The following is a 21,233-nucleotide window of genomic DNA, read 5'->3' as shown; positions in this document are numbered from 1 at the left end:
AATGTACGATATCGTAGAGAAATTATTTATGCTTGATTTGCCAAGCGGTTGAAATTCCTAATTGAATTGAAACTTGTTAATATTTATATTATTTTCCATGGCTTTTTAAAATACATGTTTTTTTTCTCAAACCGTTACAAACAGAAGAGAGTAATGATTATTATTTAAAAAAGTAACGGTAATAGTAATAGCGTAATTTATCAATTCTGATGTTTCTCAATTTTAAACTCTTAACTTCAGAAATATCCAAATAGAAGCTTAGCCTTAAAAGATTTAAATATAGTTTCTTGATTTTGTTCGTAGCGCTAAGTGGCTGTTATTGCAATATGTTGACAATAAAATGAGTAATTCGAATTTCAATATAGCTGCGAAAAGAATTCTGTTTATTCTCGGAACAGAATCGATATTCCATAGCTTACAGTTGGGGAGATGTTGCCCTCTCGACGGTGAGACGAACAGACATTTTTTTTAGCCGCTAGTAACTGACGCTAATACACGTATTACCGCAGGGTGGCTTTCGAGTATTCTATATATATCTAGACTATCGTTTTGCACATCGATATAAATACTATTCTTCGGACCTCTCTGTGTAGTCGCGCGTGAATTCCGAGAGACGACTACGCCGTTTTCGTGCAACACCTACGGCAATGTCACGGACATACACGCAGCGCTCCGGAATAAACTCTCAAAAAAAGATTTATCGACGTCCGACGAAGGTAGAGTGGCGGAGCTTTTGTTCGCGAACAAATCCGCTTGCCCGCCGGTGATTCCGTTATTTCTTGTTAACACGGGCGTGCGGTCGGATGTAGACGCATATGAATAGAAAGAAAGGCGAAAACAATTTAAAAAACAACGAGCGACGCTCTCTTTAAAGCCGATTATTTCTCTAACAAAATGTGCTTAAATTAACGACTCCTCTTACGTGCGATCTGTAGCATATAGTGTTTCGAGGAGGTTTGTAGTTTTAATTGAAATAAAAAAAAAAAGAGACGGAACAAAAGAATAGTCCATTATGTTGTACGATGAAATGAAAGAAATATATATCGTCGGTCATTGTTCACCGAGACATGTTTTCTCGTCCGAAAAATCGCGATTGCCAGCTGCGAGCGTAGAGATCGTGCTTAACGAGGCGAATGGAAAGAGAAGGATATGCCGCAGCAATAATAAAGCCTCGAATTAATCTGCGGCGTACCCAAAAATAAAAATGCATCTCTTGCGAGCCGCAAATTGCGGTCGGATGCATTTCGCGTTAAGCTGGTGTTTCTCGTAAATCACCACTGGAATTCATTTAAGATACGCTGCCGCGTTTCTTCTAATGGCTCTCTCATAGTTTTATTCATTGTTCATTGGAGGGAAATTGTTTTAAAAACAAATATTTTAAGGCGTACGTAATTGTGACAATAATATTTTTGGTACAGACATACAATATACAATATATTGGAAGAGAATTAATTAGCGAAGCTAATCCGCTCGATATACGATATACGATAAGGGATATTTATATAATAAGGTGTTATAGTTTCTTTGAATAATTTCTTGCTTTAATGTGTAGATTTTATTGTCCTTCCCCAAAGATAAATTTTGCGCTAGAAGGAAATTTTGTTATCACCTGTGTAATTGACTTTTATTTTACGTGCGACTTCGTGGTTGGATAATTTTATTCTGGAAAAAAAGATGAAGGGACAAATTCTCTGAAGAAGCACTTTTAACTTTTTAAAAATAGAAGGGATATGAAAGTGCATAAAAATGCTTCAAGAACATTATATGAAATGCTGCAGTTTAGAAAGAGAGAGAGAGAGAGAGAGAGAGAGAGAGAGAGAGAGAGAGAGATGCAATATAAAAGTTTCTTCATACAAAAATGTTATTTCTCTTACTATCTATGTATAAATCATCGTTTCAATACTGTCACAAGAAAAACATTTTTGTTCGAAAAAGAGTAGCTTTACGAAAAGGCGAAATACCATTTTCAACGACAACGCAATACAGTTCAAGAGAAACAGAATAAAAAAAATTTAAGGGTAAAAATGTGACCCAAGAAGTTGCCCGAGCGGAGCCACAACAGAAGAAGAGCCCGCCCGAATATTAACTTCTGTACAAAGGATATTGTGTTTTTTTTTGCTCTTGGACTCGAAATACCGATGTCTCGAAATAAAGAGAAGGGATACGGTGCGAAATATTTTACATAAGAGAAATAGAAATGGCAAGTGTATCGTTGATTTGAAGGGACAAATGTCGAAGATCAAGATAATCTCGAACAACGAAGATTATCACTTTTCTTCTTTCATGCACGCAAACTATGAGAAATACAAGAAATGTGTGTGTGTGTGTGTGTGTGTGTGTGTGTATTATAATTAATGTAACAAGTCTTTTTCTCTCTCATTCTCTCTAAAAATAATATATTTAATTTTCACTAATGTAAGAATATAAATATACAGTATGATGATACGGTACATTTATTTAATAACTATGACATTTAAAAGGCCGCTCCTTTTTTCTCTAAATTAGCATTAGTACGTTATAATTTAGACACGCTAATTGCACGCGCGTTGTGCGACGGACACTCGATTACTGCGAATTAATTCTGGCACACACGTATCCCGCATGCTGTTTCGCGCGAAGTGCGAATTGCGTGCATTTCTGTTCGGACGCTCACAAATATCGCTGTTACGCAACGTTATCAAAGAGGTGGCCAGCCATTTCGGCGTTCCTAGACGTCGACACGTGCCAAGACCGAAAAGCAGAGAGGACAGTCGTTCGATGTGATTCCACCGATGTGAGAAACACCGACACTCGCAAAACTTTCTACGCGCGTTCGACGACGCGTGTATTTTTTCCGGGGTGGCGGAGGAGGAGGGAGGAGGAGGTAGAAGAGTTTAAAAATAAATTGATCGACGGGTGTTTCGTCTGCTACCCGGTGGGAGCAGATCAGCCGAAGCAAATTGATTTTTGTCTTTAAGTGACACACGAATAACGGAGTAATTTACAATTGGATATTTGTTTGGACCCCCCACAGTGAAGTCCCACAGTGAGTCGGCGTGATTCCCCGGACGTCGAAGAGGCGAAAACACCCCCGTGTAGTAGGCAATAACTGCCGGATTGATCCGGCATTTCCAATTTGCTCCAAATGTCAAAAGATATTTATGAGACTTTCCAGAGTAAGGGCCGCCGCACAGATCTCTGCATAACACAAAATGCATAATGCATAAGAGAATTAACCAATCAGAGGTCTTTATTTGTATCCTGGGGAGGGAAATAGACGACTCTGATTAATTGATTCTCTTATGCGTCATGCACTATGCGTTATGCAAAAGTCTGTGCGGCCCTAAGCGGATAACGATTGCGATATTGTGCAAATGAACACGTGAGAGATTTTCGTCTGTTCTCACGAGAAAAGAAACTTTTCTTTTCTCATAGGATTAATGTTACAGCCGCGTAAGAGAAATTAAAGTTTCGTGTAAGACTTTTTTTTAGATTTTAATTTTAAAATTACCCCAAACTTTCTTATAATATATTACATAAGACAATGTAAAAGAGATTATCTCAAATAGTACATACGTTGAAAGTGAAGAAAAAATATATGCTTTTAGACTACAAACTTTATACCACATAATATCAATAGGCCTGTTCATTGTTGCTGCACTGCTGTACTGGTGCGATAAGTTAGAATGAAAAAAATATATATTTGTCTTATTCTAACTTATTGCAGTGCAACGACAAAAACAGACCTCATAGTATATCGTTATATTCGTTTATAACATGTATGCATGTGTACATACACACACATATTAATTACTCAAATCGACACCAACTGCAACTGTCTTTTGTTTTTTGTAGTTATAGTATATTGCACTGAATATAAAGTTATTATTCTATTGCTAATTAGAGATAAAAATTAGATAAGATTATCTGAAATTAATTTTTTGCATGCTGCTGTAGATATATCGATCGACGCGCTATTGCGAAGAAGTCTTTCTGTTCAAAGTTCTAGACAATCTAGGGATCGCAAAGACAGTTACAGCCGTATCTATTGGCCTGCGAGACACTGTTGCAAATTGAAGCGGAGATGATCGGAAACGCGGAAAATCGTAACTGCGTGCAACATCGGTGATGCGAAAATCGAGTAGGTATACCGCAATTGTCGATATGCAGCTGCGTCGCGCACACGCAGCCGTAGGGTCGCTATCGGACGGACGTGAACACGGCCGATGCGATCAACCGTGCTGACAATGCAATCGGTGTTGCACAGAAGATGCACCTTTATGCTCTTACGCGTGTATGCTTGCGATACGCACCCAAGTGTAAATGTACGCATTGCAAGCTACATAATCGGCATCCTTATCGAATTTGTCGTAAACGAGATTCCCCCCAGCTCGGCGATTTTATCACGAGATCATATAAAACGTACATAATAAATTAATATGTGAAATAAATTAATGCTGGACAGGTAATTGAAAGAGAGTTGAGTTACATTATTCATCCGCGTTATATGACCGTGCTACATAGGTTCAGAAAATGAGATTAGTTTTTATTTACACGATGATGGTTCGAACAATCCGTCCGTGTTTATCTACTTGTTTCCGATCCGTTAGAGAATTTTGCACATTTATGCGATACGAATATAACATTTGATATTTTTGAACGTATCTACTGGAATATAACTCCAAAATTGTATAATAAGCGCGAGAAAATCTTATAATACAAATATTATAATATAAGGGTGAGAATCGTAACTTTTATTTTTTATACTTTTTTGTAATTAAACACCGAAACGATTTAATCATTAATCTCATTAATAATGCTTAATACTCACGTTTACTTTCTGAAGCAGTTGAAAGTCACTGATTGAAACGAAATATTATTGGAAAATCTATAAATAATTATAATTCCAAATAATATAATTCAGCTTTTTCTCGTAATCTTTTGCTGTTCTGTTCGAATTTCCTATACGATTCTATCATTTGGACCAATTTGTATGTCAAAAAGTTCTAAAAAATTTTCCCGGAAATGAGATTTTACATTAATTATACGAATTCCTTAAAGATGCTAATGAAAAAAAGTTTCTAAAATATTAATAAGAAAGTAAAATATATTTAGAATCAAATAGATACGAACAGAACAGCAAGGTTGAATAAATATTCCTGTACCGATTTTATGTACATTCCAATTAAGTACGAAGCGCCTGGGAAATCTTCCGAACGAAGAATTATGAGAATCGTCCAATCTCGGTGAATTCAATTGTTATTACTCGCTAATATCCTGCAAAATGTACGTCTTCTCAGGTTCAAATTGACGAACTCATGCGACTTACTCGGTTGAGATTTCCAATACAAACTGAACGTGAGAAAGCTTTAACGATGTTCCGTGTCTACTTTCTATAACGTGCGTTCAATCTACACAGCTAGATATAAGCGACCGTGTCTGTTTGCAAACAGACACAGCAAGCCCGGTGGCCTCACGAAAGCTCGGATGTAAACGTTGTGGCGAACGATTAATAATCATGTAGCTGCGCGGTTTACCTGCTATTATACTCGGTGAGCCTGTAGTAACCATGACTCGTATTTGTTGAAATAAAATTTAAAATTACAACGATAATAAAAAGGACGAAATTCATCGAAATAAGGAGATAAAACCTCTTTAATATAAAATAAAATAATATTGAAAATCTATTGATTACTTTTATTAATTTTACTTATATTATTGCAATCGTTATTCATGATTCTGTAATATTAAGTGCATATTTCATTACTTCAGCGACGATTGAAATATACTTGCATCTTTTAATTAAAAAAAAAAAAGAAGGAATAGAAAACACAATTTTGCTTTAAAAAAAGTTTAACTGTATTTTCTCCTTTTCAGTTCGCGGACTGCTGCCATTCAAGTTACTACGACACCAGATTCGAATGGCAAAGAGGCTCGGAGTTCGTAAAACAGCGATACATCGTAAAATTATTTACGCGGAACTCTCTATACGGAGACGACAAAGCCGATTTGATTCTTTTCGTGAAACATGATCAAGACTAATGTATAGAGCAAGAGATAAATCGGGCAGAGGATCGACGTTATGTTACCCCGGCTTATTTTAAGATTTTCTGAAAGGCAACGCGATTTCAAGAAAGTCAAGTCGACATTTGATAACATAGGTAAAAGCTTCTTCTTTTTTTTGCAATAAAAAACATTTCACGGCCTTTCACGAAGAAAACTTTGGCGATTTCTAACTTTTAGACGAGCGGATGACTTGTATCAGACGAGCAAACTTTTTTCCTCGGGTTTTTTCTAATAAAAATCAAATCAATTGAAAAAAACATTAACGGATACATATAGACAAGAAATGTATCCATGGAGATATCCGTCATATTAGTATTTGATATACGAAAAAACCAGTAAACCTGATAATTTTTAGAAATTTACTTTTAAACTAAATTTTATCTCTTCCTTTTTTTGAAAAAAAAAAATTGTTTCTTTGATTCTTTTATAATACAAAATTGATTAATAATAAATATGGAACATACATCTATATATTTTCTTGTGACTGGTGACTTTTATAAAAAAAAATAGTGACAACAGAAGACAACACATTTTAAATTGGCGCTTTGTAATATATAATATATACATTTTGAAGAACAAATAAATGCTTATTTTACGAAAAATGTGATTATTACAAAATTTAAAATAATATTATAAAATGTTATAATATATAATTTGATAAAAGACACTTTTTAGTTTGTATTTATAATATATTTCCAAAATTTTATTTCCATTTTTTTTTAATGTAATCTAAAAATAAAATTGTACATTGATATTGGCAATTTTGCTCTATATTGATTTATTTATATATTTATTAAATAACTTTTAATTTATTAATTTATTGGCATAGCTCTTTAATAATCGTATATACCGTAATGAATTTATTAGTCTGTTGTCGCATGATTAATTAATAAATTAAAAATTATAAAAACGGTAATGTTGAAAGAGCAAGTCATGTTGCAACAACAAAAAATAATTAAGCCAACCATTACATAAATGTGATTGCAGTTGACAAATATTTCAAGAGCACAAAAATTCGATCAGAATTGAAAAGAAGCAAAAGAAAAAGATTGGCAGAGAGAACAAGGACCGCACCGGGGGTGAAGATGGTAACACGGGAAAAGACGGGATCGAAGGGCAATGCAAAATCGCGGAAAGTGATAGAAAATTACTAAACGATGGAAACAAGCTCGATGACGACGACGACGACGGTCGCTTCCAGTTATTATGACGTTGGTAGGTTTATGCAAAACTTCAGCAACGGCAGCAACATCGAAGGGCCATTTGAATGTAAGCAGGAAGTCAATACCAATGGCCTGGCAGATTTTATTATTTATGGCATATTCGTCAATCTGATTGGTCTCTTCGGAATCTTCGGTAACACAATTTCGATGATCATCCTGTCGCGGCCGCAGATGAAGTCGTCCATTAATTATCTACTGATTGGTTTGGCCAGATGTGACACGGTACTAATCATCATAGCGGTAAGTACGTCTCTCTTGGTATTTACATCTTGCACTCTTTTCGAGAGAAATAAATTTATTTAAATTTTAGGGAAAGATACAAGTAGCATTAATAATTGTGTGTAAAAAAGCGCTTTTTAAAAAGCTAAGTAAAAATATAATCTGTAAAGTGCTGGCGAATGAACGCGAAAAATTGTGGTTTGCCTGTGTAACACTTTATTTCTTGTTACTTTGAAAAAATTGGAAAATACGGATGAAAGAACATACTGATATCTCGTTTAACTTTGTGAACATTTTTATGAATTCACATTAATGCAGAGTTAAATTTACGGTAAAATTATTGTACAGGATCGTAAAATGTTGCGGAATATGCACGTTTAATGTAAAAAAAAATGGTCAAAGTGAATAGCCACTTGAGCAAGGTGGTCGAGCTACTTTTCGCTCTTATTACGAAAAAAAATAATATAAAAGAGTCTTTATTATACTAAAATTAATGTTCGTTTTAAAAGCTTTTAAAGGGTGTTTCATTATTTAACACAATAATAGATTTTATATTGAATTAATTTATGTTATTTATATTGGATGTTAAAAAGCATATTTTACATACTAGCAAAACATTTTTTTAAAATTATTTATCAGAAATTTATTGTTTTATTTATTGAAGAAATGATAGATTGAATTTAAATATCTTGTTACATGATATTAAAACAAATTTATTTATAAACAGATAACAGATTTTTATTTTATTTATTTTTTTACTGTAGCATACAAGTTACAATTAATATAACATAATGTAGTGATGAATATTTTTTATATCGGTACGATTTTTTTTTTGTTTATTCAATTCAAATAAGTATATAATATGTATGCAAACATGTTCACCCACTGTGTATTTTATAAACCTTATTTATGAAACTTAAAGGCATGTTTTCTTAAATACAACTTGTCTCTCTACAATCCCAATTGCAACACGTGATGAATCACCACCCGCCGAACGAAAAATCAATGTTCAATTGGCACACATGACCAGAAACGATTTTCAATAGGATCGTGGAACGCCTCGTAATTGCCATCGGATGACCTAGCGTTTACCGTCGTCGCGTCTAGCCGTTGCCAATCAATCATGCGCACCAGATAAAATTTAAAAAAAAAACATCCCATTGTTCCTGAGCCATCGAGTTGCATTTCGAAAGGCTTATCGCGACGCCTTGTTACCATTATCTTTTATTAACAATAGCTCTCGAAATAACCGAGCTCATTCTTGTCAAAAGTGATACGAGTTAACGTTTCACATTTAATCCTCTTTGTCGAATATACGGGATGCTCCGAGAACCATCATCACGTGTTAGCGCGATGAGTAAATGAAGAACAACACCGTTTATTAAATCTGCTTTGTGGTTTCAAAATTGTGAAAGAATTTTTTCACAAATTAAACTACAAATAGATTGCTACAAAAATTTTATTTTTTATTTGTTTTATTTTTTTACGAATCTGACAATTAATTAATCATTGCCATGAAAAACGAAATAGTTAAGGGTCTGAAAAGATTAACGACATTTGATAATGAGTATTAAATATCGAAATTCAATTTTCGTAAAATATACCTATACCACAGGCCATAATATCTTATCTAGAAATCAGCTGCAGACCTCTCGTTTAATTTTACCCTTAATTCCTTGTTTCACGCAATCGTAAATTTCCAACATGGTTGGGGTTTTCATTAAAATAAATTCTCTTTAATATAGCTCAGTAGTACGTTCTGGTTTATCTCGTATAATTTCAGCTATTTCTCTAAACATGTAATTTATATCTTTATCTCTGTTCTTGCATTTTTACCTCATGTACCTCATGTACAGTAATGAAGTTTATGTGATTTCACAGATTTTATATAAATCTAAAACGAGAAAGAGAGAGAGAGAAAAGAAGAAAATATTAAAATATATATATAAAGAAGAAAGCTTGTTATAAAGAATATTGAAAACTGCATTATCAAATTAAAAAAATATTAATTTTAAAGTTCTTTTTTGAAAAAATATATATAAATTTAGTCTCCATCCAATATATGACAAAAATAAATTATAATGTGTTTAATTATATACATACATACATGTATTTTTGTTAATTATATGAAATATGTAACTAAATTTTGAAAAAAATTCCTAGAAAAGTATACCAAATAAAATAAAGTTTTTAAACAAATTTTTTTACATTAAGATTAAAAATAATTTTTACTGGAAATTTTCGTTTCTTGTAAGTAATATAAGATGTAATAAGGAGCAGATGTCATGGATCACAAATTTCATCTCTTTTATATAATGCAATTTTATATCACCCTCTAATAGCCAATCCTTACCAATAAAAATTTACGACGTAAAGGAAAAGAACTTTACCGAAAATGTGCACGGCTCGTCAGAATGTCGTAGAATAATATGGATCACATGTCAAGTATATGTAAATAAGTCGTTACGTGTTACGCGGTTTCATTTTCGCGGATAAAGTCAAGACTAACGGGACTGACATAGCACGGTAAACAGGATCTTCCGGTTTAAAAGAGATGAGCCAAAGGAGTAGCATACTCGTACTCAAACCCTGTAAACCCTCTCGAGACCACGTTACACATACCTGGTTATTAATTAATCATTCGAAGCAAACTCTCCCTCGACTTCGCGCTCCCTCTTCCTAACGAGCTACATATTAAGTAGTTTGCTCGATTGCACGTTGCGAACCTAAAAGCACTACAAGTCTATAAATAATTTACAATAAAGCCGAACAAATTGCGTATTTTCTTTTATGGAAAAATATTCTAAAAATAATAAAATTTAATTTTAATTTTAGAATAATACATTTTAAACTAAAACAATATTTAAATGAAATATTTTTTTACAAAATATTGAAAGAAATACAACAATTGTTTAATTCAAATTGTAAAGATACTTTAAGATACACAAATAAATAATGAAAAAAAATGTTTTGTTAATTTATATTTTATTGCTTTTTTTAATTACAAGAGATGAATTCAAACAAAAAACCCATAATGAAAAAATTATATATATTACATAAATTACATAAGAGAAGCTTTTATCTTTATCGTCTCTATAAATTATGATCATTTATAGGTATTAATCTACGGATTACCGGCAATCTACACGTACACGGGCGCATTATTCGACTATAAGTTCATCGTCTATCCAAAGACCATCCGATACTTATATCCGCTGGCTTGCATAGCGCAATTTGTGACGGTGTATCTGACGTTAACGGTGACTTTAGAGAGATACATCGCGGTCTGCCATCCACTGAAAGCCAGATCCTTCTGCACTTATGGACGGGCCCAAGTGGCAGTACTGGTTATAGTGATCGTCGCCTTTATTTACAATCTACCCAAGTCAGTAATCAAACTAACATTTCTTGTGTCTTCTCTCAATCTATAATCATACAAATAGTGCTATAAGATTAGAATATTATAGAACGAGGAAAAGCTTTTATTAAAATAATTGTAATTACATTTTTAATTTTTTACATTGTTTGAAACTGTATAATATAAAACGTTCTCATGGTGAGGCAAGATATAAAAAAAGAAGAAAACGTGAAAAACTTATTGCACTTACAATTAATCGATTGCAAAGATCTGAAATTATCATGCAAATTAATGGAGAAATTAACTTTTGATTCTAGATTCTGGGAAATTGAGGTGTACAACGAGAAGCATTGGAAGTACAATATCACGGTGTACTGCGTTGATCCAACTGAATTAAGGAACAACGAATATTATATCACTATTTATGTCCATTGGATATACTTCTTCGTGTACTACATGTTCCCGTTCAGCGCGCTGGTGATTTTTAACACGGCCATTTACCGACGGGTGAGTAACGTGAGCAAAGCCGAACATCGTCGTAAATCCGGATTGTTTCGCTAAAATAATATTGCACGATGATGGAGTTTTATTTTAAAAAATGTACCTCGCGAAAAAAATATTTATTTTGCATACATTCGAATTATATTTTTTATTTATTTATTCCGAATCACTATAATAAAATATATAATTACTATAATAAAGTTACTGAGTTAAAACGGATTTTAAAAAATTTTAAAAACAGTTATTATTTTACTGTGTAAAAATATTGTGTGTGATCATCAAATTTCACTGGACCCATGATAAAAAACATTGACAATCCAAAATGAAAAAAAGAGCATGAGAGCCGGATTAAACGTGAGATATCGAACAGCATGTCAGCGGCAGCGAACTTCCCCGATAGAACAAAATTTTCCAGAGAACTACCGTTCCGTTTTATTAAAACTTCTTTTTAGAATTCACAATAAGTCATGACAAAGAAAAGTAAGAAGAGGAAAGAGTGACCGGGCCGCAATAAGTTCGAATAACGGGATCGGCAATATGACATAAAAATACGAATAATAAGACGGAGCGACGAAACCAATAAAGTTACTCAGAGTGTATAAGTCTCTTTGATGCACGCGCTTAGAATTCGCGAGCACGTATAAGGGCAGCGAAATTTACGGATGGCTGCCTTCACACGTGCTACTTGCGCGGACCACACTGCAGCTGCAGACACAAGGAATATCATCTTCCTCCTCCTTTTCCTTGTCTGTCGATGAAATATGTGAAATATCTGCAGCCGCAAGGTAACATGTGTTAAATATTGCAAAGCGATTTCTGCACTCTAAGTTCATAGATAATATTATAATAACGTAATGCAGTATTATATTAGAAATAATCTTAATATCAACATTAGAATAATAATTTTATGATTTTATGATACATTTTTATTTCCAGATACTTTTCTCTATAATTAATTAAATAAAAAAGTACAAATGAAAAGAAATATTAACATGATAATTAAACTTGAAATAAATTAATAAACAGATTTTTTTTGCAACTGTTAATAAATTCTAAGATAAGCGTATAATTTTTTGAATGAAAAAAATCTTTGTACGATTTAATTGGCAAGAAAAATGGGAAGAATAAAAATTAATGCAAAAACTTAATATAGATTAGTATAAGGAATATTTTTGCAATTTTAAATGATTTCTGTAAGAATTATGTGCGTTGATCCGTGAGATACGTGATATGCTTTTTCAAATAACATCAGCGCACCTATCTTCACGAGATAAGATTTAGCCGCAAGATCGAATTGGACCCGTGTGACTCAAGGGTCTGAAATTACAAAGCGCCGGTTGTCGAAGGACAACTATTTTCCTCAGCTTTCTCTTATCATGAAAGTTTAGCGTCTACAAACTTCATCCTTAATTCCGGGATTAGAATGAGATTTTCAGTGACATACTCTGAGCGATAACTTCACGCGGACGAAAGCGCGTTTCCGATGAGAAAGCTCATGCGGCAAATGAAGGAAGCCATTTAATCTTGCCTTGGAATTCTTACTTCTTTACGAAAAGTTACTATCTCTTGACGTTTCTCTCCCCGGCGAGAAACCGCGAGTAAGCGATGAGAGAACTCGAACAGATTAAAGAAGGTATGTTTCTACCTTTGTCATTCAAAGCCAAGTTCTCAACTTAAATCATTAAAACAAGTATTAAGCGTCCATACACATTTCCTTAAATTTATATATTTCAAAAAATCTGTTCTCTAAATCTCGTGGAGGAAATACCATCGCTCTAAATTCCTAAAAGAATGAAAACTGGGTTTATTTAATGTTCTAATAGGAGTCAAAAAATTCATTCCTTTAGGGCTGAATAAAATTTCTAAAGAATTTATATTCAATCTTATAAGTTTGAATTTTGACTCTTATTTAAGTGGCAAATCACTCAAACATTGAACAAGCTCAATTTTCACTCTATTAGAGTGACGTTTCACTCCAGAAATTTAGAAAGTAGCTTAATTAATTTAAAAAAAAAAGATAATTTGTTGCATCGTTAACTTGTACACTTTGTTTCTTCGACAATGTTACAAAGTAACTCTCTGTGAAATCAAGATAATTATCCTCTGTTTCGTGAGTGACGGGATAACAGGCGTAACTCAATGCCCCGACAGGAACAAACGTTTACGTCCGCGCCAGCTAAGGACATTCGCCCTGTTTTATTTACACGATACCACATGATGTGCTATGTTACGCGTTTTCATCTCGGTGTACGTGCGTCTATATGCTCGTGGATAATAATTTCATTAATAATTTAACGCGGGCGCATGAAGAACGGTACGAAGTGAACCGGATATGGTAATCCGAGGCATTTCGGCGACACGCGACACGCATAATAATCCGCCGGAGTGACACAAAGTCTTAACGATAATTAGTGCCGCCACTTCGCCGTCGTAATTGTTTTAGCAGGCGAGCACGTAGTAATTTATTCTCCGGTAGCGAAAACCGCAAAATCAGTAGGATGTAAAAAATAAAATCGAGGTAAATAGACGGAAATTCACGGTATAAAATTTTGCAATTTTTAAAATCTTGAGAATTAATTTTATATTTTTTCTTATATTTTTTAATTTTATTAACATGATTAACTTTATTGTTTAACGAGACTTGAAACATGATATAACATAGACGTAGAATAGGAAAATTCAAACCCTCTTCTCGAAATTTTTTATGTATTTTTTTATTTTTAATTATAAATACAACTTTACTTTTAATTGTGAGTAAATTGTTTGTTATCACGTAAAATATTTTTCCCCGTCACGACCATGTAAATAATTTCTGGAATTTCCGTTAGTTAGATAATATGATGTGCCCGATGTAACGTACATAAGTAACATTTTTGCAAGGTTTGAATTGAAAAACAGATGCGCTTTGCATACAGTCAAGTAAAAACGTGACATTCTTAGCCAAGATTTTGCTTACAAAATACAAATAGTACTTAGTGTTTTTAATTTAATTGATAAAAACTCCCTAAAAAAACCTAGATACGCTCATGTGTTATGATGAATATATATTTTACACAATATGGATTATGTGTATAATTTGAAATTAATTTCATCTATTGCTATTACATAAATCACTATTAAATTATTTCTGATGCCCAAGATAATGTGATTATTACGCTTTCATGCACAGCTTTCCGCTTAGTTTAAACTATGTTTGATGTATTGGGATACACATTGTGCAAATTATTAATATACTGAGATCGTTCTGTAAACTGCATATTCATTTTATAAATCATACGTCATAAACAATGTACTTACTGATTTTACGTTATTAATTGTCATACGAATTGTGCTCTACTGAAACAAGTTCGTAATCTAGTTGTTATGTTTTTATCATGCAACTCTCCTTGATTTGTTTTATAATTATTTTGGATAACCCACGCCGTTGCAACCCGTCCTTCGGAAGTTACCGCAAATCCAAAGATCCACGACCGAAATCCCGAGATTAATCATTCTCGTGCACGAGATCCCAGGCGTTCTTCTTTTACGTTCCGCCCCGTTTGGTCGGTAGTAAAATATCGCGGCCCGTCTGGCATCTATTCAGCGCTTTCTTACCGCGTTCCCGAACACGCGGCGTGGGCGAATTTGGAAGCCGCGGAACAAGTATTGGGAACGGTGAATATTGGGATGCGAACGTAAAATATACGCGACAAGCGCGAAGCTCGGAATTTTGTGCGCGAATCGAACGTTCTCGTTGACGCCCTCCCACACTTCCGTCTTCCACGAAGATCAAATATTATCGCACGAGGATCTCAGTATAGAGTAACACTCCACAAGAGACACGAACAATCACAAGTATATAGACGGTTCTTGTAGAGAGAGATGTCAGAATCTCGTGTCAAAGTTGTAAAGCAAGTTCTACAGTTTCTTTGAAAACAAACCGTTTGTGCCACTTCATAATGATATCTTTCGCACATAGTAATGTGTATAAATTTGATTTAGGAATTAGAATTATCCTACACACAAACACACACACAGATTAAATACTTTTGAAAAATATTTTAAAATTATTATTATATAGATATTATTTAATTTCTCAATTATCGATAAATTAACTTCTTTCTTTATATGTAAAGAAAATCCATATTCGCACTTTTAAAAACGTTAGTGTGTTTTTTTATCATTGTTTTAAATTTTGTTTAATGAATAATAAATATAGAATGATGAAAAAGCACTATAACATCTTTATAAACGCGTTAATATAATAAGACTAATAAATATTAAATATAATCGGTTGTATGTTTTGAAAATAATTTTGATATTGCTGTTACAACAAAATTGGCATTACTCAATTCGAATCTATGATTCAAATTCAAGAAAAATTGAACACTCTGGATATAAATATAAATTAATAATATCTAGCCTTTTTTAACTTAAAGCCAAGAAAACAATTTGTCTTTTGTGATATTACTACAAAATCTAGAATCTAACAAATATCTTTTAAATCTCGCAATATTTTTCACATTGAAAATTTCACTACGATCTTTCGGAGGACAAGTCTAAAAAACAAAAAAAAATCCGATTTTGCGCATATTTCGTCGCAGGATATTTTTCTTTGTTGAAGAACAATCGTAAATTTAAAAAAAAAATGGGTCAGACACTGTTAAAGATACGTCACGCCGGGGACCACTGCGAACAGTGCGTTTCACATAACTTTGCACTGAAATAATATGTGATTCGCTACAAAGTGAATAACGCCACAATATGTCCAGGGTGTTATCACCATTTTTTACATTGCGCCGCGAGAGAGCCGTTAGAACTATAATTTCAACGTGCCAAACCTTTTACTAACTGTTTATTTCATTTTTAAAAAGTGCGGAAGATTAATATTAACTAATCTACAAGATAATTATAGCGATAGAATCTGATAAATTTTAATCTTAAAATTGCAATTATATTTTACAAGACTTTCTCTTTTTAAAAATTTATAAATCAATTTAGTTAATTTGCTAAAAATAAAACAAAATTCTTATTCAATTTATATACAATAAATATGTTTGTTACATGGTCTGCGATCTTATTATCCTCCAATTTTTTCTTCAATATTGATATTTAGAAAATATTGAGTATTACAGTAATACAATGTATAATGAAAATTTAACCCAGCTATTTAAACGCTTATCCTATTTCTCTCAGTTTATCTCAGTTTTCTAATAGGTTCCTTGTTCGCGCAGGAAATTGTATAACTTGTTTCATCATAGCTCAACAAAACAAGAACCTTCTCATTAACTCTTCGTCAGCCCTGTAATTAATCAGGTTCCTTTAAAGGCGCCAATCGATCTTCTTTTTTCGCACTGTTTGCGAGTTGGCACCGCCTTCTGCTTGTCACCCTGTATTACACCATCAAACGACATTCGGGAATTCAACGTCAGAAGACTGCTCAAAAAGTCTCGCTGAACTTACGGCAATTTCGTATTATTAGTCTCGCAAGATGAATAAATGTACTATCATAATTCTCGTTAAAAAAACACGATTCGCATTTATTAAATACATATTTCTTTTATAAAAGAAGCTTTTATAAAAGAAGTTTTTCATATCAAAGACAATAAAATATTTATTATTAAACCAAAATAAATATAGAAAGATGATCGCATAATAAGATATTAGATTTTCTGATAATAAAATACAATTATTAACTAATTTAATTTAATTGCTTATCGGATGAACGTATAAATAAATAATTTATTAAAATCAGCTGTCATATCTCAATGAAAATTCAAGATAAGAGAAATAAATGAAATTCTTTTCCTAACACAAAGAGATGTTGATTTATCTTTTATAATATATCTTTAGGCGTACGTCGGTTTCCAGGTCAGGAAGGCAAACAGAGACTTGCAACAGCTGTCACGTCACCAACGCCGTGAGATTGGTCTAGCGACAATGTTGCTGTGCGTGGTGGTCGTGTTTCTGATCTGCAACATCTTGCCCATGGTCTCCAACGCGCACGAGACATTCATCGCGGATCCACCGCAATGGATGGTGCAGATCGGCAATCTACTGGTGACCATCAACAGCAGCATCAACTTCATCATTTACGTAATTTTCGGTCGGAAGTTCAAAAGGATATTTCTCAAGCTCTTCTGCTCGTCCAGGATGTTCGTGCCCGGTCGAGACAGTCCGGAGTTTCAGACGTACGACGAGTCGATCGTCACTAATACGACGAATATCGAGCTAAGAAACTCGGTGAGGCATGGCCACCTTCATCGCGCCAACACCATCAGCTGGAACAACAACGTTCACGTGTCCAACGGCAGTACCAGGCAGAGTCTAAAGAGTGGCCGACCAGCCAGTCCCGGTTCCTGCCCGATTTACTATCCGTGTAAGAATCCAGCGAGAAGTCCCAGTCAGATGTCGAGAATGTCGAACGGTCGCAACAGTTGGAACAGAAGGGAGAACGGTGATTCCACTCTGTAATAGTAACAACCGTTCTTCGCGTTTATTATGCAACTAAAAATTTGCTGAGTGTTTTAAACGTCAAGAACTTCCACTGATTAGAAGTAGTGAAAAAAAAAATAGAATAGCTAATTCTAGCGCCAACGGATAAATGTCTTTTTATATCTGTTGTCTTGTCAGAATCTATATCAGTTGTATGTTTCAGTTCATATTTACCGAGATCACAACCGATGGAACAAAAAAAAAAGATAATTCTACATGTGTTGTAATGATACATAATCATTCACTGCGTTTTCTTGTTTATTATTTGACGAGTACTTCAATTAAGGGCGCTATTAAAATATCAAAAAAGGACCAAAACGATGTAAAAGATAATCAATATTGTTATCAAATAATTTTCTTGAATTATATTTAGGATATTATCTAATCGAAATTGGAGCAAGAAGACTTTCGGAAGAAGCAAAATAGATTATTTTATGCCGTAATAGATAACCAATGCTCTATTATTTATTTTCAATCTATATTGAAAATTCTTGAGAAATCTGAGAAATCTAGCCGGGTATTAAGACAACCCGCGAACTAGAAAAAATATAATAAGAATAATAGAAAAGATAGAAAAGAAATGACGCAAACGATGCGAATAATCGATATTAACGTTTTCCACGTACGTTCCCGCAGTTATTTTAACACTTTCAACGTTCTGGATGTTAGAATAGATGGAGAGATGTAAGGATAAGATGAGGCGATTCAGCGCTGCAGTGGACAATCGATATTATTGTACCCTTGGGAACAGCTCGGTCCAATCCTCACGCTCGAACGCTGTAATCCTGCGGGATAGCACAGCTTCCGATATAAAGGAAAAGGATCGTTAAGGATAACAGTTTTCACATTTTCTACCGCAAAATATTTCAGAAAGACCGAGTCTCTGGCAGCGATAAGCTTTCAAGCAATTTTCCGAAAGTTTTATCTTGCTTCAAAACGATCTAGTCGAATTTAAAAAAAAACTGATGCTAAGGAGTCCTAATGTCGCCATTTTGAATATTTCAAACAGTTACTTGATTACACTAACACGTAGTAGTATTTGTCATCTTCAGACACGAGGTTTCTCATTGTTTTTCAAAGCGGCATGTAGCCAAAGCGACATTGACTTCATTAATATAGATTATTAATAACAAAATGTAGATTAATATAGATTAATAGAATATTAAGTACAATATGATTGAGTAAGAGATTTCTTTTTTCGTGATAAAAGGCGTTGTGTGCAATACTCTATTAAAATTCAATCCTCAAAGGCGAACTCACACACAATAGAAATAATAATAAAATAATAAATGTATAATACATACCGCAACTCAAAATTTTATTAAAATAATATATCGTAAGAAAAAAATTAAAAAAAAATTTTTCAAAAAATAAAAATTGCGGATTTTATTTTTTATCAAAGTCTTAATTTAGCATTAAATCTTAACAATTAAAAGATTATATATTAAATATCTAATAATTTTTTTTAATACTGCGTATATATAAGTCATATATGTATATATTCATTAGAATAAGAAAGAGCCTCTTGCAAGAAGACGAGAATCGATCAATTACAATTCCACGATAGCAAATCATGTTTTAATATTATTTTGAAACAAAGAAACAATATGAATAATTTATATAGCTATGTTGTAAATCAAATCTAGTACAAATAGACTATACTTTTGATAAGAATTCCAACAGAAGCTATGACACCTATTTTCTTTAAGTTTATATATTTTGCCCTTTTCGAACCATACAAATTTGTTTGAAAAGAAAATACAAAAATTTTGTCAAAGTTAATGAATAAACAATATTTTATTTTTTTTCATAATGTAATATTTTAAGTCAATTCTTTAACATTCTTTAACATTCTTTAATTTTCTCGTTTAATTCTTCCGCCATTCTGTGCTTTAAGCACGTCCCCTTTTTAAACATCCTTTATATTTTATGCAAAAATCTAAAACTCAAATGAATATGATAAAAAATTTTGTAAGCGAGATAGGGCAACTAAAATTTTCAGAATTGAAAGTTGAACTCCTCATTGCAGAAATAGTATATTATCCTGCAATGTAACCTTAAAAAATAAATTTAAAAAGTAATCCGCTAACTCGAATCTCGAGAAGGTTTCGCGAACTTCCGGCATGTCAGTCACGTACTAAGGCTCTCCGAAGAAAATAAATCGAATTTCAAAGTCAGAAGTACAGAACCCAATAGCGTGACATTCCCTTGGGGAGGACTTTTGTCCCGGCTGTAGAAAATCCTGTATCTTGCTCGAACTACTTTACTCTTTGAAACATGCATACTGAATAAACCTCAAACTATCAAAAATGCTGAAAATTGTCAGCTAACGAAGAAAAAATTCCTTTTTTATTATTGAAATCGCAAGATTTAAAAAATTATTGCTTCTAGTGTTACTTTAAAAAAAATATAATTTAATTTTATAAGTATTTAAAAGATTTTATAATTGTTTAAATATTTTTCAAGTACAGTTTGAAATTCGGGTTGTTCAGGGCTAACTTTATTAAAAATTAAAATATAATTTGATAATGAAAAATCAACTTTGTTTTTCTTACAAAAAAAAAAAAAAAACATTCAGTATTTTTTTAAATTTATTTTCAAAAAACAGTATTTTCAAGTGAACATATATATACTGTATATTTCTTTTCATTCACGGGTATAAATTTAAAATAAAAAAGATTAAGATAAAATAAAAAAAATTGATTCATTGAAAAACGCTTGAAAAAATACCAGAACTGTAGACTATATAGTTAAACCAAAGGAATGTACTCCTATTAGTTAAATGTAAGTATTAGTCTTTTAAATATTACAGCGTGCAATATAATTTTTGCACTGAAGAAATAATGTTTATCGCATAAACGCAAGCAAACACACTTAAATATATTTTAAACATAGAGAATCATTAAAAATTATAGACATTAATATAAGAATTGTAAATATATTTCTATCTACTAATTTTTAAATAATACCTATATGTTTTGACTTTAAGTATCTCTCTTCTCCTGCTGCAAAAAATGATTTATTTACAGCTTGTATAATACTCTTTACTCGATAAGAAAAATATCAATAACTGTCAGCTAGTGACAGACCGTTCAATTTGTAATTTAGTTTCAGATAATTGTGTAAGATAATATACTGGATAAGATACTGTAAGTTTAATTTATCTTGAAAGAAGGGGAGAAGAAATTAGACTTAAGTGCAGAGGGAAACAAAACGCTCTCGTAATTATACGACAAGAGATTCACCATTCTAGTCACTGAATTTATATCAAACCCATTATAAATATGTATTCTCATATATTTAATATCTATACAATAGTGATCTGTACATATGTTATCCATCTTGCTGTTTCACCATGTTCTCAGTATTTCAACATTCTTGTATATAACATAAGAGTCATCAAATAATAGTAA

General features: G+C 32.8%; 1 protein-coding gene across 3 annotated transcripts in view; it reads left to right on the top strand.

Annotated features, from left to right (window-relative positions):
* The window catches only part of LOC105839141 (FMRFamide receptor), a 50,824-nt gene extending 30,452 nt beyond the window's left edge, over window positions 1-20,372 (top strand). Inside the window, exons 2-6 of one of the 3 annotated variants that reach the window (XM_012685224.3) lie at window positions 5,857-6,140; window positions 7,033-7,508; window positions 10,604-10,872; window positions 11,163-11,352; window positions 17,179-20,372. In XM_012685224.3, coding sequence (XP_012540678.1) covers window positions 7,203-7,508; window positions 10,604-10,872; window positions 11,163-11,352; window positions 17,179-17,799 — 1,386 coding nt within the window. In that variant the 5' untranslated portion in view covers window positions 5,857-6,140; window positions 7,033-7,202 and the 3' untranslated portion in view covers window positions 17,800-20,372. The remainder of the gene's footprint in view (window positions 1-5,856; window positions 6,141-7,032; window positions 7,509-10,603; window positions 10,873-11,162; window positions 11,353-17,178) is intronic. The other 2 variants (XM_012685226.3, XM_012685225.3) reach the window with 2 other exon arrangements.
* The last annotated feature ends 861 nt before the right edge of the window (window positions 20,373-21,233 follow it).

Source organism: Monomorium pharaonis, chromosome 5 (assembly GCF_013373865.1).
Source record: "Monomorium pharaonis isolate MP-MQ-018 chromosome 5, ASM1337386v2, whole genome shotgun sequence".
Taxonomy (NCBI): Eukaryota; Metazoa; Arthropoda; class Insecta; order Hymenoptera; family Formicidae; genus Monomorium; species Monomorium pharaonis.
This window is presented reverse-complemented; position numbering and strand designations above follow the sequence as displayed.